The 19830-nt window shown below is 50.5% G+C and overlaps 6 protein-coding genes across 6 annotated transcripts; 4 read left to right on the forward strand and 2 right to left on the reverse strand.

Annotated features, from left to right (window-relative positions):
* Window positions 1-1516: 1516 nt before the first annotated feature.
* On the forward strand, window positions 1517-3765 carry Aspvir_005739 (DUF3292 domain-containing protein; the record flags this gene model as incomplete). The annotated part of the gene is made up of 5 exons (XM_043268952.1): window positions 1517-1804; window positions 1851-2060; window positions 2119-2630; window positions 2691-2918; window positions 2973-3765. The coding sequence occupies 5 exons, from the start codon at window positions 1517-1519 to the stop codon at window positions 3763-3765; spliced, it is 2031 nt and encodes a 676-aa protein (XP_043124887.1).
* Window positions 3766-4008: 243 nt separating this feature from the next.
* On the reverse strand, window positions 4009-4965 carry Aspvir_005740 (SDR family oxidoreductase; the record flags this gene model as incomplete). The annotated part of the gene is made up of 1 exon (XM_043268953.1): window positions 4009-4965. The coding sequence occupies one exon, from the start codon at window positions 4963-4965 to the stop codon at window positions 4009-4011; it is 957 nt and encodes a 318-aa protein (XP_043124888.1).
* A 1028-nt stretch (window positions 4966-5993) lies between these two features.
* Window positions 5994-8234, forward strand: Aspvir_005741 (putative C6 transcription factor; the record flags this gene model as incomplete). Its single annotated transcript, XM_043268954.1, has 4 exons — window positions 5994-6117; window positions 6222-6354; window positions 6426-7504; window positions 7561-8234. The coding sequence occupies 4 exons, from the start codon at window positions 5994-5996 to the stop codon at window positions 8232-8234; spliced, it is 2010 nt and encodes a 669-aa protein (XP_043124889.1).
* A 1222-nt stretch (window positions 8235-9456) lies between these two features.
* On the forward strand, window positions 9457-10183 carry Aspvir_005742 (uncharacterized protein; the record flags this gene model as incomplete). Its single annotated transcript, XM_043268955.1, has 3 exons — window positions 9457-9542; window positions 9747-9871; window positions 9951-10183. The coding sequence occupies 3 exons, from the start codon at window positions 9457-9459 to the stop codon at window positions 10181-10183; spliced, it is 444 nt and encodes a 147-aa protein (XP_043124890.1).
* A 466-nt stretch (window positions 10184-10649) lies between these two features.
* Aspvir_005743 (ChAPs family protein) lies at window positions 10650-13147 on the reverse strand (the record flags this gene model as incomplete). Its single annotated transcript, XM_043268956.1, has 7 exons — window positions 10650-10817; window positions 10883-11257; window positions 11313-12268; window positions 12324-12604; window positions 12661-12785; window positions 12884-13013; window positions 13125-13147. The coding sequence occupies 7 exons, from the start codon at window positions 13145-13147 to the stop codon at window positions 10650-10652; spliced, it is 2058 nt and encodes a 685-aa protein (XP_043124891.1).
* Window positions 13148-13594: 447 nt separating this feature from the next.
* hir3 (putative transcriptional corepressor of histone genes (Hir3)) lies at window positions 13595-19761 on the forward strand (the record flags this gene model as incomplete). The annotated part of the gene is made up of 3 exons (XM_043268957.1): window positions 13595-17928; window positions 17981-18203; window positions 18259-19761. The coding sequence occupies 3 exons, from the start codon at window positions 13595-13597 to the stop codon at window positions 19759-19761; spliced, it is 6060 nt and encodes a 2019-aa protein (XP_043124892.1).
* Between the last annotated feature and the right edge of the window lie 69 nt (window positions 19762-19830).

Here is a 19830-nt window from a genome sequence, read left to right on the forward strand (position 1 = left end):
GTGGGCTCGAAATATATCTTGAATGCGCCGAATAATTGATGATAGTCATATGTTAATGTCAGAGCGTTCATGGGGCTATCGGTCTTCGGATACTCGATTAAATGGGTGATTCCGTGATCAAACATATTTAGAATTCGGAGGGCGTTTTTTTTTGAATCACTCTATGGAGCCACGTTAACAGAATAAATATAAGATTGCAGATCCCACATACCAGGTCCGTTTCACCAGAAGAAACTGCGGTGAGAGAATGGGGTAATATATGGGCGACTTCTAAGAATTGAAATCGGTCGTTTGATTCATCTCGAAGAAGCTTTCCATCGTCATCCTTACAATCTTCCCTGTCTTGTTCGAAACGCTTTTCGGCTTCACGTCGATCGAATTTTCGAGAAATAACACAGCGATGATGATCACGTACGAGACAACTTTGCCTCAAAGTAGATATACGCTGTCTTGAACTAACTGCTGTGGACGTGTCAAATGAAGATAGGGACGCTGGCGTAGGTTGTGGTGTTTTGACCGACGAAGCCCTGACTATATAGCACGCATTAGTTAGTACTTTTAAAAGTGGCAACGTAAATTTGTATAGAAAGGATGTAGTACGTGGAAGTAGGAAGTTTTCAATGATATACTCAGCAAAGCCTTCGATCGCAGCCTTTAAGTCCCTCAATTTATCCGAACCCCAGGAGACGAAATCGTCAAAGTAGCGGACGTAAAGGGTAATATCAAAAGTATTACTGGATTCCTTGCATAATTTCTCATACAAAAATGAGAAAAAAAGCATCAGAAATGCATCTTTGGATGAGACATGATCGAAGGTTGTCTGGACAAGCGCAACAGGCTTATAACCCCGTTGTGGAGTCTGTTCAGGATGGTAGTGTTCAATAAGCCGATCAAAAGTGGTTCTTGCATTATGCCTTTCATGCGGAGCCAGGGTCAAAGGCTGCGAAAAATCCAGGATATCTTCGAGAGACAATTGATGTCGGTTATGGCCCAGCGGCATCTTCAAGGGCGCGTTGGTTGGAAACCTGTGGGAGAAATGGGTGATATTTGATTCATGGACTGAGATTGTCCATGTGAACGTCATGTGGCTCAGGGCACAGCTTCGGGTGAATGTCGGAGCGATATCATAACCTCCTGCGCTCACTCCTGGGCTTTCCCTTTTTGGAGTTCAAATTGCCAAACCTCAGGCTGCAATAATTGATGCCTTAGGTTTCTTTGTTCTTCTGAATGACACATGTTGAGCGATGTTGTCTAAGACTATCCACCGTACCTTATGATCTTACAAGCTTTAGACACGGGCCAAGGGAATCCAGTTCTCTGGAGGACCAGTGGTTGTTCACTAACAAGATAATTGCAGGGGATGACGTCGATGGTCCCCGCAACAGGAGACCTACCAAAAGAACGTTGCAGAGTCGCAGACATAAAAATGAACCGTGGCTCCATGATGTTAACTTAGTCGACCTGTCAATGCAATGTGTTCTGGGTTTAATTCGCTTTTCAATCTTTGCTAAATACAATGTCTGATGCGCCAGAGTCCCTTCGTGCGCCAGAGCCAATATCGGCAGGACTCGACAAGAGTTCGCACAATGATGAAAGGAATCAAGATGACAATATTGGGCCAACTGACAGCCATACACTTTCTCAGGTAGAGCCTGAGGAAGAGGCCAAGGGACTGGCTCAGAAAGCTGGAGTCACCAACGATGTCTCAGACATTGGATGGGGAGAATCTGACAAGATTGAGGATAGGATTGTGACGGGATTGTCGAATGAGGATCTCTGGATGCTAATCCGTCGCTTCAATAAGGTATGTTTGCTTTCAAGCCCTCGAAAGGAAATGCTGACAAGTGCAGCAAATCTACTGTGTCAAAGCTGTTCCGAACGCCCCGTTACAGAGGCTGGATCTTAATCGGGCAGAAGATGAGAATTTCTCCCCAGATAAGCTGAGATCCACCCTGGAGAGATTCTATACAACGGTGGTTATTGGCTTGACCAGTCTTATTAAGCACATCGCTAGGCTTCGCTCATGGAGAGAGCCTCGGCGAACATCAGCCTTTTGCGCAGTACGCTCAAGTCCAACATTGTGGCGAGTAGCCAATGAAGACTGAACAATATATACAGGTATACTCCGTAGCCTGGCTTTTCGATCTTCTCGTTCCCACGATCTTTGGTACGATGCTTGTTCTGGTTGTCTGGCCTCGATCTCGCAAGATCCTGTTCCCTCCCGCACCTCTTGCTCTGGTTGATAAATCTACTGGCGGAGTGCAGAAACCCAAGGCGGGAGTGCTCGGCTCTCATGACAGTGTGACTGGGGCTCCAGAAAAACATAAAGGTGAAGCAGCCGAGCAAGAAGCAAGTAATTTAATCACTAGCGTTGCCACTGTTGCCGTGGGAAGTGCTGCCGGCAAACATGATCAAGGCACACCCGATGATGCTCCTATGGAATCCTCAGTTCCAGACGCGATGGATATCGTGTCCAAGACAGCCGATGCACAAGCTGCGGCTGGTGGAGAAGTACCAGCGGATACTCACGACAAGACCAGGCAACCTATGAGGGAGACGGTGCTGAACGGCGCAAATCTGGCAATGCGGGTGCTCAGTGATATCACTAATACTTACGAGAGGTTTGGCAAGTAAGCGTTGAGTTCATGATACATAGTAGGCGCCCCATGGTTCTGACATTCTGGCTGCAGTGCTCTCTCGCCAACACCACCTTTTTCGGCCGCGACCCCCTACCTTCGTCTATCCAGCGTGCTCGCGGCCGGATTTCTAGGGTCGTTACTGACTTCAAGCTATGTTTTCGTCAAGTTGAGCACTTTCCTTCTTGGGTTTGTTTTTTTTGGGGATCCAGTTCTTCAACATCTCATGAGCTACTTGAACCATGAATTCCCGCATTGGCAGAAGCTTCTCGAATTGCAAAAGTATGTGCGGATCATAAGAGACACATGACAGACAGTCCGCTGACCCCATGCCAGTTCCCTCTTGAAAGGAGTCCCCACTAATGCTCAGCTTACCCTCACACTTCTTCGCATTGGTGAATCGAATGCGGCACCCTTACCGCCGCCCCCTTCAAGCTCTCTCCATAAAGCTCCGTCAAGGCCCGCCTCGATCCACCACGATCAACTGACCTTGGGGGCCACCGACGAGGAAATCAACCGAGCTGCGGCTCCTGAGCCGAAACAAGATGCAGCGCAAGAGCTTCACGAAGGCGACAAGCCCAAGAAGAAGAACTTTGGCGCCAGGATAATCGGCTTCTTCAAGGGCACCACAGCGACAGGAATCGAGACGAAGCTGGCAGTTGACCGGGTTCGCGCCGAAGCGGGATCAAATCATGCGAAGAATCATGTCGGTATATTACGCAAGAAAGGTCTAGAGACCTTGCCCTACGGCCCTGTAGAGTTCGACGCAAGGTACAAGGGTAAACGAGGCACTGTGGTGATTGACTCATCCCAGCAGCCGCCGCTACTATACTTCACGACAGACACGACTATCATTCAGGGCGATTACAGACTGGACAGTAGAAAGAAAGGCACAGTGCTCTTCACAATACCGGTCACCGAAATCCAGGAAATGCGCAAGATCGGCGGAATGGGTTGGAAGGGGAAATTGGTTGCTGGCTGGGCTGTCGGCAGCAAGGAGGTTGTGGATGGCTTGATCCTTATAGGGAAGCATCCGCACGATTCCTATCAACTTACAGCAATGAGTACTCGGAACGAATTGTTCAACCGCTTGGTTGCCATTGACGGACAGGTTTGGGAAAGCTTTTAATCATCATCCTACATTTACTGAAATTCTCCTAGGTATGGAAATGATGGTTCTGGATTGATTTCCAGACCCCAACTGTACCCGTGGACGGAAGGCTAGATTGCAGCTTTTATAACCTCTTGATCATAGTCTATTATAATCTGATTGTTTACGGCGTACTTGTTATTTGGAGTATTTTCAAAATTCAATGGTCTATCAGATATGTACAAGTCTATTGGCAGTCAAAGTCCACTTATACTAATATCCTCATTTCCCCAATACCTCCTGCTCGTAATAATCTCTAACAGCTTGCTCAAACGACGAGTCCCGCTTAAATCCCAGTGCAATAGCCTGAGAATTATCAAATCGCGTAGGCCATGAGTCCAGGATCGGCCGAAGCGTCGGATCCTCCTTCTCCTTCAATAGCGCCAGCTTATCCTTCCCGCCCACTTTCTCCAGCGCATCCATCATCTCCTGCACCGTAACGCAGATACCAGGCACATTGATCGACCGGATATGCGGAGGCAACGCATCACTCGGCAACGACAGCGTAAGTACAAGATTCTGTACAAGCGTCCGCGGCGAACACAGCCAGGACTTGAACGATCGATCCTCAACCGGAATCACACACTCCTTCCCCGCCAACGGCTCCCGAATCATCCCCGAGAGAAACGACGAGGCGGCCGCAGTCGGTTGCCCCGGGCGCACCGAGATCGTGGGAAATCGGAGCGTGAACCCCGTGATAAAGCCGCGCCTTGTGTATTCGTTGACAAGAGTCTCGCAGATCAGCTTCTCGGCGCCGTATGAGCCCTGCGGCGTGGGAGTGACGCTGTCGTCGACCACGTCGGGAAGCGGACGGCCGTAGACGGCTTGGCTGGACGAGTAGATGAACCGGACACCGGGGCAGGTTCTGCGGAGGGCCTCGAGGAGGGTGCGAGTCGCGCCGACGTTGACGCTCATTCCGAGGTCGAAGTTGGCTTCGGAGCCGGAGGACATGATGCCGTGGAAGGCAAAGACGGCGTCGAGGCTTTTGTCTACTACTGATTCTGCGCCAGCGAGTAGATCGGCTTTGATGGTCTTTGCATTTTGCGGGCATTTTACGCCCTTGGGGACGGGGGGCTCGTGGATATCGGTCAATGTGAGGTGGTAGGAGGGGTCATTGAGGAGCTCTTTTGCGAGCGATTGGCCGATGAAGCCGGCGGCGCCTGTGATGAGGATTTGCATATTGAGTCTTGGTGTTTAATCGAGTTAATATGAGGTATTTGCGAAACAAGAGATGGAGAAAACATGGCTTTTATGAAGAGTTATCGCATCAACTTATTTGGATGTGTAGTGGGGTCTCCGCATTCGCATCAAGTCCGAGGCAATTCTTCTTCTTTCTCCGCAGCCGGACTTGAGCCGGTGATGTCGTTGAGACTGATGAAGTGAGGGAGAGCCTGGACCTGCAGTAAAATTCAGAGACAGGCATCACTTATGGAGCTTTTAGATGTGGATCAGTAATTTTCCTACGTCAGAAAGTGGTGAGGCGAGAGTCCGAGGGAAGTGAATGCGGCGACAGCATGTTTCTTTATATGCGGGGCTTGCATTTGGAGATATCAACCAGCAACCATGCCACTGTTGATACACAAGGACCACCGATGGAATGGCGTTGAGGATGATTGATGATGGATGATGGGTATGTTCGAAGAAGACCAGCTGCGAAACTACTCCATATCCTGCTCTATATCGCACTCTACCGTCTGATATATCTCCGTACCCCAGGTTTCGACACCAGAATGTAGCTTCTCCACGAATTCGATAATGTCTATCGCATATCAAGATATTTCTATCATAGAGAAAACTTACCAGAGATCAATAAGGTATCACCATCATGACCTCTATCTTTCATGCCATCTAGCTGGTTAAAACCAGCTATCGCCTCTCAGTGTTAGGCACTTCGACTCCAACTCGGGCGGGGTCAAATCTTGCTTTTGTCCCTCCCCACGTCTTTTCTGTCATCCCCCACGCCTCTCAGTCGCACCTCGTTCAGTCGACTCATCCGGCACATCTGTTCTTCTCATGTCAATGCAAAATTTTAATGACAACAATTCACATCTCATTGATCATCATAGGCACATCCATAGATCGCTCCATTTCCGACAGCTGATCGCACCGCTCCAAATCGCGAGTCAGCGACGGTTGGTTGCATTACTTGCATAGTACCGGAGCATCCCCGATTAGTTGTCCCAGTCAACAAACAAACCTAATTTATCATGGATCGATCCGATCTCAAGCGATCGTCTTCTGATGCTGGTCTCGAGTCTCCAAGACGGTATGATCGCGGTTCCTCCGTTCTCGACGCTCGACCTCCTCCAAGGGTCTCCAAAGCCCGCGCTTGTGAGTGTCTCCGACTCGGTCCTCTGAGCGCCTCGAGGCAAGGATGCAGAGATGCAAGCTCAACTTCTCAAGTAGAGCTTCAGGCTGATATCCGGAACGTGCAGGTGCGGAGTGCAAACGACATAAGATCAAATGCGAGTTCAAACCGGGCGAAACTAGCTGCACGAAATGCACGCGAAGCGGCATCAAGTGTGTAGTCAATGACTTCTCGCAGAAGTTTGTTGATGACGATGGGATGTATGTTTTCTCGACGTGTATCTCTTGGTTATCCTATAGATTCGTCGATATGCTGATGGCTCCTCGTCAAGATGGAAATCGCAAGCTGCTTCCGCGATTCACCAGCTCCAAGCGGCTGTTCGCGACCTTCTCCGCCAGAACGGACTTCCAGAACTCTCCACGTATGCTGCAGGCGACCCTCAAAACGGACCCAGCCCGGTTGCTTCGCATACAAACGGACATCGGGCTTCAATAGACAACTCACAACCGAGTCAAGGACAGAATGCCCCCGGTGCCGTGATGGATGTCACTCGAGAACCTTCGCAGGAGCCGGACCTGCAGGGCCCGGAGTTGGTGCCGGCCCCTATGCGCAGCCTTTACGAAGTCACGAAACTACGAAACCTACGAAACAATCCTGTGGAGAAACCGAGGCTGACGCTACTGGAGGAGGATTTCATATCGCGGGGTTTAATTTCTCTCAACGAGGCCGAGGAACTCTTCGCATACTTCAGTCGGACGATGAACCAGCTTCTCTGGGGAGGAATCATCCTCGTGCATCGAGATCTGACCTCTGTGAGACGAGCCTCAACATTGCTGTCTGCGGCTGTTCTTACCGTCGCTGCCCTTCACATTCCCAATCGCAACGAGACGTTGAATCGGTGCTACAGCGAGTACGTGTCCCTCGTGTCGAGCATGTCTCTGACGCGGGCTCATACCCTGGACGACATCCGTGGCCTCTGCGTCGGTGCCTTCTGGCTCTCCGAGCTAAGCTGGAAGCTTTCTGGCCATGCTGTCCGAATAGCAACGGAGCTGGGTCTCCACCAGAGCTACCAGCGGATGATCCATGGTCACAGTGATCAATATGAGCGTGCACAACTATGGTACCTACTATATGTCTGCGACCATCATTTCAGCATCGCCTACGGCCGACCACCCGTCATTCATGAAGATGTCTCGATCAAGAATTATGAGACGTTCCTCCAGTCACCGATGGTCGTCCCTGGTGACATTCGACTGCTGGCACAAGTAGCCTTGTTCATGATCCTCACGGAGGCCTATCGAATGTTTGGAAGCGATACGGAACAAGCACTTACGGAGGAAGATTTTGGCCAACTGAGGGTTTACAATGTTGCGGTTGATCAATGGCGCCTCCTCTGGCAACCACGATCAGGTAAGTAAGCCAGTGGGCCGTCATTCTCATAGCACTATCTAATTTTCGCGGCGTAGCCGATAGCCCATACGTAAGGACGTATCCATCAAAAGGAGTGGTCCTGCATTACCATTTCGCAAAGTTCCAGCTGAATTCACTCTCTCTTCGCGCGCTGTCACCGTCCAATACCCCAGTTTTCTCCATGGACCGGAAAGAATCGGCCAACATCGCCATTTCGTCCGCCATGGCCTGCCTGAATATGGTACTGGAGGAGCAGGATATCCGAGATGCCATAGTGGGTGTTCCCATTTTCACCCATACTATGGTCACCTTTTCCGCGGTCTTCCTGCTCAAGGTCGCCGTGAATTGGAATTCAGCCTACCTTAGTATCGACGGCCGCCAGGTGCGCCGTCTGGTGGAGCGAGTCATCGAGTTGTTGAACTGTGTCTCCGCTGGCGAAAGACATCTCACAAGACACATTGCGCGCGGCCTAAGCAAGATGCTAGAGCGGTTCGATTCATGGGAAACTGCGTGGCAGGCTGGCCGACCAGGCAACGCCGGAGGACTTCCCGTGGGAGGTACAGGAGCTGTTGACCGGTCCGAGGGTGAGGTACCAGGCGGTGCGAATGCCATGGCCCAGGGATTTCCACCGCCGGACCTCATCTACGACATGGTCGGCACTTATGGCTTCGGGTTAGACGAGAATCTGCTTGACCCCAGCATGGCCAATTTTGAATTTCTGGCGCAATAAAGCTGTCCTTTGTTCTCGATATCCACGAAGACAGGTTGTATATTTGATAGAAGGGAGTATATATAATACTGAATTTTTAATAAGATGGGGAATGTTGTTGTTGACTGTTGACCCTTTGCCATGGAAATACCAATTCCTGCCCCCCTGCATGAGACTCACAAGCAGTCAGACTCAAGACATGCTTATCCCCAGCGGGATATGTTGTGCCTGGGCAGATGGTCCGTGCGAGTCTCCAGATCGGGTTAGATCCGGGAGAAGCTGCTGCTGGTTGAAATTTCGGTTGTGACCTGTAAATTACCGTACGCAAGATGTTTCACTTACTGACATCATCATTATTCCTGCTTACATTATGCTCTGCTTACTTTATGACCACGCACTACTCTTATGTCCACAACAAACCTTGCTGTGTCCTCTTTCTGAGAATTTCCATGCCTCCCTCAACCATCGCTTTATTTCATCGATGCCATCAAGTGTTTTTTTGCATTTATTCTCTCTGAAACAAACTAATAGCATAGAGGACTTTTCCCACATGCCTGCTGACCGAACACTTTCAAGCTTGTTCTTCATAGGTTAGCACAGTCAGAAAGGCTGAGAAATGAGGACGCCTGCGAAACAGCCGACGGCAGCATCATCCTACCTTAGGTACACAATGGGCACGCACTGATGACGAGCAGTCATTGGTTGGACGTCTTTTTTCGCGTTATCCACACTGTCTGGGCCTAAAGCCGACGTCGTCACTTACTCGAAGTCCCAAGAACAAGCCGCAGCTTCAGCTCTTCTGCTGCTACTGTCCCTGCTTAGCTTTCCCCAGCTCGCACTGCTCCTTACGGCTGGACGTTGCCCATGTTTCTGTCATTGCTGACCCCTCTCGCTTCTTCCTCCTCCCTGTCTGCTGAAGTAATGGCCGCTCATTCCGTTCCCCTCCCCCCTTGGGGGCAGGATCTGGTTCTGGCGATTATGCTACCACCTAATCTCTAGCCGTAGTAGCTAGGTAGACCTCCCTGCGCCCTACCCTCCTCCTCAGCCGTTCCCTCTATATTTTCCTCTTCCTCCCTTCCCATCCTTCTGTCCTCTCCTCTCCTCTCAAGTAGTCTCAGTCTCTTCTCTTATTCCCGACGCCCCCGGGTCTCCAAATCTTCCTTTCCATCCATACCTCTCTGCCATTGACCCGGCCTTTCTTTCTCTCCCTTCTGTATAAGCCGCTTTTCCATCCTAAATCACCATGTCCACCCGTAAGAGAAAGCAAGAAGCCGAGGAGGAGGAAGAACTCCAGGCGCTTCCTAGCGACGAAAGCGAAGAGGAAGAAGAGTAAGTCTCTTATCTTTCTGCTGTTGCACGCTTCATACACCTATCGCGCGCTCTGCGCTCTGCACCCTGCACCATGCGCTGAACAAGATCCGTTGCATCGGCTCTCTTGCATCGTCACGCGCCATCGACGCTCATCCACCTCCCTTATCGTCATGCACACATCATCCACGAGGATAAACAGCTAATTTACGCTTCCTACTCTAGATACGAAGAATCCGACGTAGGCGAAAGCGAGGAAGAAGAAGGTAGCGAAGAAGAGGAGGAGTTCGAAGAAGAAGAAGCAGAAGGCGAAGAAGAGGAGGAGGAGGAAGAGCCCGCCAAGGTCAAAGGTATTTCTACCTGCATTTCTTCTCTGCCTATAATCCATTCTCCTATTTCTTTCTCGCATCTAACATTCTTCACCCCCAGCTCCTCCCTCCAAGCGAAGAAAGACGGCCCCCGAAGAAGTGGCCAAAGAGAATGGCAACGGCGTCCCCGCCGAGGACGAAGATGAAGAAGAAGACGGCGACGGCGAGCCAGAAGATGAAGAACCCGCGGACACCGCCAAAACCAGCGGTTCTGCTACCGCGGCGGCCAAGGCTAAGGGGCGCACTGTTCCCGCGGAGGCCGAGGTTGACGTTGGAGAGGAGGATGATGAGTAGTTTCGCTCTCCTACTGTCGTGATAGGCTTCTGGTGAACGGATACTGGCTTCAGGGCAGATTCAGGATAACTATATATCTGGATTAATAAGCTAAATCAGTCATATATCGAGTTGAATTGGGAATTGAACAACTATTTGATGTGCGATGTAATGAGTCAAACTAGTACTAAAAGGTCTCAAGTGGATGTACGGAGGATTGCTACCCTATCTATGTTTTGCATCTGCAGAGAAGCATCCACAACCTGGACTGCTGTCTATGGACGACGCCCGATGAATAATAGGTAACTATATGAAATCATCATATTATTTAAACTGCCTCGACCCTCCCAACCCGTGCACTTTCTGAGAATTACATAGCCGCCCTGAAGGCGGAGCTGCTTATTCGCTATACGTGAGGATATGTATACTGTGACTAAGATGACAAGGTATATCAGTGGACTATCGCGCCGCAGCGAGAATTCTAGGTTCAGGCATCGCTTCCGCTGCTGCGAAAGGTCGCGCAAAGCTGGCAGTATTGGTGTGTGAGGTCGAGGACAGGCTGTGGCAGATTCGTCGCCTGCACGATGCTGCGGACCTTGACGGCTCCTTCGTCCTCAATGAGTTTCCGGATGAGGTAGAGCAACTCGGGAGAAAACTGCATACACGTTTAGTCATTGTGCGGTCGGGCCTGCGCTAGCAAACTTCAAAGCAGAAACATACCTCGGAATACCAGCGATATTGCCATGCGATAAGCCGAATCAGGGAGCCTAGCATGCCTCGCGTGTCGTTCCGGTTTTCATACATCTTCAGGATGCCGCGCATGGCCTTGGGCGAGAACCGAATAGACAGGCAGTGTTGATAGGCTTCGATCGCTTCGTCGAAGTGATGCAGACGCTCCGCAAGTTCGCCCAGGATCTCCCATTCGGTCGCCGACTTCTTGTACTCGATCGCTTGCTGCCGGAATTGAGCCATCTCCGTGCGCCAGATGGTGTAGATGCGTAGATCTTCGTATAAGACCATGAAGAGGTTATCTAGCCAGCGCTCACACAAACGCTTGTTCCTAAATTGTGTATACGAAGAATGCGACGGGTCGGCCTAGAAATTCAACATCAGCATCCCAAGAAGAAGTAAAGAGAGTACATAAACTTACATCATCATTGCCCGACTTGACGACCTCTGATGCCATCGATTGCTCTGGTTTCTCAATAGAACTTTCTACTTGCTCTTCGTTCACCCCTCCATTGCCGTTGGCTGCAGTCTCGGCCGATAAATCCACATCCTCGGCCCCAGAGCCACCTCCATTCTCACCGTTACCATTGGTCTCAACACTCTGGGTCTCAGCGACAGAGTCAGTTTTGCCAGGTTTCGATGTGGAGTGCTGGCGTTCAACTCGGTACTCCTCTTCCATGACGAAGACCTCGCTGCGAATCTTGAGTAGCTGGTCCCAGCCGATCGATGCGGCAACCTTCGTCAGTAGGTTGTAGGCCTTCAAAAATGTTCCTTGGTATGATGCAGCGTGTAGTTTTCTCAGCGACGGATGGATATAGTCGTGAGGGTCTCCTTGTTTAGGTTGTCCCTCGTCGATTTCATCCAATATGCTCTCTGCAAGAATAGGAAGCATAATGCGTGACGGCTGGGGCATTCGAGGCGTGTCCTTGTCCTGATATGTGAACATGGGACACGAGTTCAGGGTAAGGAGCGCCAAGTCCCATTGCTCGAGTGATACGTATACCTCGGCCAGCCGAGCCCATGTGCTGAATTCGCTCGGTGCGGCCGTCACAGCACGTTTTGCGCATTCCAGAGCCAATTCGCCTTCTCCCTTGCCCATGCAGAACGCTGCTTGGCAATCAAGTAGTGCATAGTCCATTGGCACGTCTTGTAAAGCATCATACATCAACCGTACAGCCTGTACTTCTTCGTCTGCCATTAACAGAACCCTTGCCAAAAGCGACGAAACCTCTACATCTCGTGTGCGAAGTTTCTCGAACAGATTCACTCCGGAGGCATAGCGGCCGGTTGTCTGGATGTACTTGAGGAGACCTGCTGTGAGATGGTTGCTGACGGTACTGGGTACTTGGGTTTCTGGATCGGAGCTGAGCTGCCTCCCTATAAGTGCTTGTCAGCCTATGTCCGTGTCTGCAAAGTTGCCAAGTCAGCGCACCGAGGAAGAATAGTCTCTCCGCAGCATCCAGGAACTTATGTTCCATCTCCGTGTTGGTTACCGGGTTGAATCGTCGGACACCAACGATTTTTCTGATGGCATCACCACTACCGTCGTCCGCGTAAGAATATGCTCTCAGTACACCGCAGAGGAAGGTCTCAAGCCACAGGGCCTCCGTAGCAACACGCTTATCGCCTCGCTCATCGATGCAATAGCTCTCCAGACTCCCTGGTATCTTCACTTCGACACGCATATCGAGATGCGAGAATGCATTGTAACAGCTGCGCAAACGTTAACCATAACAGAACCATTGCGTCCGTTCAATCGAGTTCCTGACCAGTAGATTCCAGAAACCACCTTGTGTGTCTTATCCAGAGGAGAAAAGGTAAGCGTGTTTACGTAGGCGGCCAGGCTGGCGGAGGACGAAGCATCGATGCCGGTGACATGATGGTAAACTCCGGTCTATGAGCATTATAGTCTAGTTAGCCCACTGCAAATGAAGACAGACTGTCCATTAAGTCGTCGCCATATTAGAAGAAGGTTGCTGCGACCAAACGTACCTGCCGGTTTGCGTTGCTCTTCGGCTGCTTGACCAAGTATACCAAATCTGGGGGACCTAATTCTCGTAGACTCTGGAGCGACTCCGTCCGCGCATCGACAGCAGCAAAGATCTCATCCTCTTCGTATATCCTAGAAGCACGTTAGGGGGTCAATCGCAAAGCAATGGCGCTGACCGAAGACAATGGCGTAGAGAGCAAGCCTCTCCGCAGGAACACGTAAATTGAGGGGGAAGCAACATACTCAGGAACAGCTGGCGCAACCATGGCGCTGGCAGGTGCGCAGTTAATTCCGCTTATGGGGCAAACTCAGACAGTGGGAAGTGATATGCGGCTTAACTGTTTTTTTTTCCCCAGAGTCAGAGGGCGCAGTAGTCGCAGATGGGCTGCAGACTCGGTGATTATTCCCAGTCGTCGTAATCCGTAATAAAGGGACGCCGATCAGACCCGTGTATCTTTCCTGCGGCCGCCTGGAAATTGGGGCCTGGGCACTGAGGCACCCAGGCTATCCTATTTCGGGAAATTCGATTCCTGGTAAACGCGTGATGCGTGTCGCCAATTAAACTACTTCTTTCATCCGCATCTCGATCCTCACAACTAAGCTTGAATAGCTTCCTTGTTCCGGGGCTGAAATCATCAGTCTGAAATGTTGTTTATCATCGACCATTCATCACAGGTGTCAGGGACCTTTTTGCGGGCCGCGTAGACGCCATCATGTCGAGCTGGGTGGCGTTGAATATTGAGCCGGACGAGGCAATTGAAGAAGAGGTTGATGATACCAAGGAGATACAGATTGAAGAAGCTTTGAAGCTTTATCAAAACGCCCTCAAGTTACACTCGCAGGGTCCACAGTTTTATGCCCAAGCTGCGGAGGCCTACGAAGCTCTCCTCAATTCGGAAATCTTCAAATATCCCGAATCGGTTTCCGACTTTAAAAGATCTGCTCTGCAAGACTCCGAGGCACATCTTGATGAGGATGTCGCAGCAATCGGCGCAGCAGAGACGTTTGCAGATTTCGGTGTCACTGACTCGACATCTAGCACTCTGCTACAGACGATCTATTTGTCCTATAAGAACCATGGGCAATTTACGCTTGATTCTCTGCAAGCTTTTCTGCAGGATAACCCCAGTACTTCTGACAAAGCCCAGGAGATTCTATCCGAAGTGAACAAGCGTACGCACGCCGCTTTGGCTTCTTTTGCCGAAGCTTTGGAACGCGATGATACCGATCTTAATCTTTGGAGACGGAGCGCGAGGCTATCTAGCGCTCTGCACAGCTACAGACTAGCTCGATACTGCTTGGAAAGCGTTCTCGCAGATGACGAAAATCGCTTAGAAGTTCGAACAGATCAGCTAGGCTTGGACGAGACTTTTGCCCAAGGCCAACTCCGGGAGGCCCTTCAGGCGCTCGACGACAATCTATCTGTCTCTCAGGTTCCATTGAAGAAACCAAAGAAGGCCCTTCTCAAGTTCCTCGAACGTCAAAAGGACCCGTATCCTTATCTTCCAGCTCTTCCCAGTCATGTGAGGAATGAGGATTCTTCCAGAAATCCGTTAGCCCTTCGTGCGTCCCGTTATCAAATGACCCCTACGTCCCATACATGGGCTGCTGTCGGCGACTCCATCCTTCAGGCTCTCATTGACATGGAGCTTGATGCGTCAAAATTTGGTCCTGGAACCTCAATTAGCTTCTCGATGCCAGACTCCACGGCGGATCTCCAATCTTCGACCGCTGGAGAAGTCGCAGATCAGGATCAACCTTCCCGTGTGGAGGATGCCGAGTCTGCTCATCACATACCAGAACAGGATGCCGATATAGCAGACACTACTGAAAGCGCAGCACCTAAGACATCCAAAAAGTCTCAGGACCCTGGCTCGATTTCCGAACACGCTGATGATCAATCGTCCATAGACCAACGAGCCGAAAAACAGCTTATGGAATCTCTTGAGAATCAATCGGCGCGGCAACGTGATGGTGCCACTGTGCAGGACGTCCCAAATGTTGACGAAGGCGAGCCAAATCCATCAAGTGCTGGTCGGAAGAGGTCGTCTGCGTCCGCTGCGAACGAGGACTACCAGGCCGAACCTGTCAGGACAAAGAGCAGAAGAACCCGCCTACGAGACTCAATCGCAGAAACTTCGCTCCAGTCTGATGAGGTTTCTTTCGATCAGAATAAATATTACGAGGATAAGTTGCAAACTTACGTGGAGGCCGATGAATGGATGTTTGACACGGTCGGACCCCTACTGTCCAAACTTGGAGTCGACAAGCTGGAGAGTGTTGATGAACTGCGGAGACAAGCTTCAGCTAACTGTTCGAAATCATCCGTGGAGAAATCGAGCAATCTGCCCACGTCAGCGGTACATGTGCTGTATCGGGATCTGGACAGTATCGTCAAAACCTGGGACGAAGCAAAATCCCAGGCAATGCTGCAAGATGATACTTCATCCACCTTCCAGGACATGAAAGCCATGGACAACTCTGGCTTGGCCATCTTCCTGGAGCATTCGAGAAAATCTGCTCGCAAACCCGGACTCAAGCCCAGCCTTACGGACGACAAGTTTTTGAGCAAATTCTTGAAGGGTGTCAATGACGAATGGCTGGACCTTCATGAAGTAGTCTTTGCCTGGCTCAAACTCCTTCTGATGCCGTTGTATGGGAAGTCGCCTGTGCGGAAGAACTCGCGCTCCAAAAAATGGCCAGTTATGGAGTCAGCGTACGTAGCCTTTCAGTGGCCAGACATGCTCAAGGAAAAAGTGGTCCAAGTATTGATAAGAGACGACGACTACATCTTCAGAAAAATGCTTGAACAGGCTGAGCAAACTGAACATCAAATACTCAACCATACGCCCGAAAAGCCATTCAAGTATACCCGTGAACATTTCGCTTACTTGGAGATGGCCCAGACAATATTCGAGATCCACCTCGACGTTTATGCCTCCATTAACAATCCCCACAGTGAGGTCGACCAGGATACAAGACTTCTGCAACGGGATCGTCTGATGAGATGGAGCATGCTTGCAAGGACAGCTTTGAGTCACTATCTGGATCATGGCCCATCAAAAAAGGATAGCCAGAATACCATTATTCTCCGCCATATATGGGCGTCGACTTTTCATTCCAATATGGAGCCAGATGTTCATCGTGAGCACATACTGCTATGTCTTCAAGAGTTGAAAGAAATTTTGCATCGCCTGAGTATTCCAGTGATCCATCTTATGAACAACGCAATGATGCCTGAGTTGTCAGCGGATGCGATCGACCAGGAAATCTCAAAATTGAACTCCATGGACTTCTTCATGAAGATTTTCACCCCTGGTTCGGAGGATCCTGTCGAACTCATCGAAACGATTGAGCCGATTATAGAACCCTCGTCCGTTGAAATTTCCGAGGACAGCGAGTCAAATGACCAGTCACTCTCACAGTCATTGGTACAGCTTAAGGAGATGCGCTCATTCTTGGACCGAGGAGATGCTATGTTAAAACTGTTCTTGTGGCAAAGACTTCGGGATGCCTATCAGGCGATCGACTATCCCCCTAAAGTAGTCTCGTGCTACCTTCGCAGTGTTGAGACGATAATTCACGAACTTCTTGGCAATTCCTATCTCGAAGAAAGTAACGAGCACCGAGAGATAACGCTGATTCGATGGCTCAAATCTCTTGACCGCATTCTAACCAAGCTGTTGACACTGGCGCTTCAGCAATCTGACACAGCGTACGAGTGTCTTGATATGGAACATCTGAGATCTTCCATGTCAGCCCTGACAATATTGACAAATCTTCTGCATAGCTTTGCTCTTTACGAAGACTCCGTTCGTGTCGGGCAAACACCATCTTCCTCAGTGCGTGGTTCGCTGTCTAAAACTTTGGGGAACTTCACGGAGAAGCTAAGGGAGATGGAGGTCCGCTGTTGGATCCTACAATACACGCTCCTTAAAGAAGCCATTGCCCAGAATGGGGATCTCTTCGAGTCTCCTCTCGAGGACCGTATTCTCTTCCTACGCTCTGTGCACAATGCTCTTGGCGTTCGTAAGATGTGCAAACGGTCGAACAAGCAGTTCCTCAAATTGATGAAGGCCGAATTCTTCAGCTTGGAGTCGAAGGAAGACTACGAGGCTGAAATCTGCCAGATTCTTTGGGATCTTTACGGCATCAACTTGTCTCCCTCGGGGATCTTCTTGTTTGAACACGAGTGTCCGCCAGAAAAGCTAGATCGCTCAACGGCTATCAAGATGATCGATTTTGTCTTGAAATTGGCGAAACGCATGAGTATCAAGGACTTGTCAAAGTCTGAGTTGAAATCCACAATTGAGAAGATACAGCAAGCCATTGGAACGACAAAATCGTCACCACCTCTCACATATAACAAGCGTATCCTGTCCGCTTACCTGAAGTCACCCATCAATCCAACTGAACTCTTCCGCGCAATTCGAGGTGTTGCGGATCTCCCGCTGATCCCAGTACCTACTGAGAGCGCGGTCATTGCCCGGAATGGATGGTATTTCCTGTTGGGCCACGCAGCCCTGACCAAGTTCCGCTCTCAGAAGCGCCTGAATCCGGTGCCGACTACCGATCTTGATGAAGCCATCAGCTTCTTCAGACAAGATCTAGAACATTGTACTGGAAGATGGGAGTCCTGGTACCGCCTTGCTCAGACCTATGACTCAAAGTTGGAGGAAGATATCACCTGGTCCGCGGACAAGATCAACAACAATCGAACTGAGCTGGTAACTTGGCAACGGAACGCTATCCACTGCTATGCAATGGCGGTTGCGACAGCAATTAGGAACGCCGAGCCGACTCCTGAAACCAGAGCGACTTTGTCTGAGCTCTACACTGATTTTGGTATTAGGCTCTACTCATCTTCCCGCGAGCCCCTTTCTATGGCCTCCTTCAGTCTCGCAGATTTTACCCGTCATTACAGTAATGAAGAAAGCCAGCGAATGTACCAAGGGAAACCCTTCAAGGAGATGAGGTCGTACTCCGTGTGGAACTTGGCAAGGTACCTTCTTAAGCGCGCAACCATTGACAAACCCAAGAGTTGGATGTAAGTACTCATCGGCTGTTCCTGGGCCAGCCCAGTTCTTACATTGAAGCAGGAATCACTACATGTTGAGCAAGTGTCTCTGGAAGATGTTCAGTTGTGACGATTCTGTGAGAGGAAATGCTCAGCGTATCAACGTTGATGATCTTTTGGATTCGCTACTTGATGCCATCGATACACTTCCCCAACGCAAGGATTCACGCTCGGATCCTATTTTTGAACCCCATTATAAACTGGTCTCAATCGTCCATAAGCTAGTCGATCGAGGCACACTCACGGTATGTGGTCTTTCCCATTTCTCATGACGTACAATCATGTTGACTATCTGTTCAGCCAGCTGAAGGAAGCCGAACTCTCATGGCCACCCCCTTGGCTCGTAAAGTTCAGCCCCCCGAAGACAAGGCCGGATGGAAGCCTTATATTCTGGAGGTACTCCGGCGCTTGAAGCATGCGGATAAATCGAATTGGCATCATCGCATGGCTTTTCGGGCCGCACACGTTACATACGACGACACCAAGGACGCTGTCTCAGCAGCAGCAGCCAAAAATGAACTTACGCAGCAGATCTTTACCAAGACTATGACTATTCAGGTCTGGAGGCCGGAGTTCGAGCGTCCTGGAAGACATTTCGTGTATACTACCCGATATGTATACTTCTTCGTTAGTCTGCTTGATCAACTCAATGACCGAGCCAATCTAGATCAGCTATTGCGTCGCGTGAGAAAGAAGCAAGGTGACTTCATCAACCACGCGAAGCTATGGGAGGATGTTTGCCTTACCTATGCAAAGGTCATTCGAAGAGCAGGCAGCATCAACGAGGGACACGAAGAGAATGTATTCAAACCAATCGGATGGGAAGAATTCGTCGCCAACACAGCCCGCCTGGAGAATCTTTCCCAGCTGGCACCGGGAAGCCAAGTTCTACTGGAACTGCTTCGCGACGCTATCGAACTGAAAAAGCTCAACAACAATCTCATGAAAGTCTCTTTGCTCGAAGACCTCATCGCCGACCTCTACTCCCGCCTCTACGAGATCAACATGCCCCAAGTCCTCGAGCAAGCCAACGAGGAAAACAAAGAGAAAATGAAAGTCGACCACCTGCTCATGACCAGCGACGGAGCTGCAGACACCCCAACACCTCCAAACTCGGCCCCTGCCTCAGAAGCGCCCGCGCCTCGAGGCCGCACCAAGGGCATCGCCCGAAGGGACGTCCAAAAGCGAGCCGAAACGATCGTCAACCGCAAGCTCACCCCGCGCGCCCCGGCCGCAAAGACATCGGTGCCTGCGGAATCCGAGCCACCGGCTGCATCTGAGCCTGCGGCGCCTTCTAGAAATCAACCTAGCAAGACTAGTTTCGAAACGGGTCAGCAGAGCGATATCCCACAGAGCATTCAAGATAGCGCCGACGATGAGAGCGAGCTCAGCGAGATTGATGACGAGAAGTTGTCGAAGCTCGCGTCGGAGCGCAAGCTGCTCTTCCCTAATCTACGGGATCGGATTTCGCCGGATCCTGATTCGGAGATGTCCGTCCCCGCCAGCGTTGATGGTGACGCGGCAGATGAGGTTGGGGATGGCGATGCTGACCTGGGCGAAGTTGAAGGGGGAGGCGAGACCACGGTAGAAGAAGGTGAAGGTGAAGAAGGAGAAGAGGGTGATGAAGCAGATCTTGAGCGTGATGAGAATGGTGGCGATGAGGATGGCCTAGAAGAAGGCGGAGGTAATGGGGAAGAAACAGAAGACGCGCAAGATATGGAAGACGAGGCAGAAGATCCCGAGGTCATCGAGGGTGATCCGGGAAAGGAGAATGCTTCCGAACCTGAGCCAATGGAGACATGAGCGCAGTATCTGCGGCAGCAAGATCGCTTACCTGGCTCAACTGTTATTATATGCAAGTGGTCTATTTGT

The sequence above is a fragment of the Aspergillus viridinutans genome, assembly GCF_018404265.1.
Source record: "Aspergillus viridinutans IFM 47045 DNA, scaffold_3, whole genome shotgun sequence".
In the NCBI taxonomy this organism is placed as follows: Eukaryota; Fungi; Ascomycota; class Eurotiomycetes; order Eurotiales; family Aspergillaceae; genus Aspergillus; species Aspergillus viridinutans.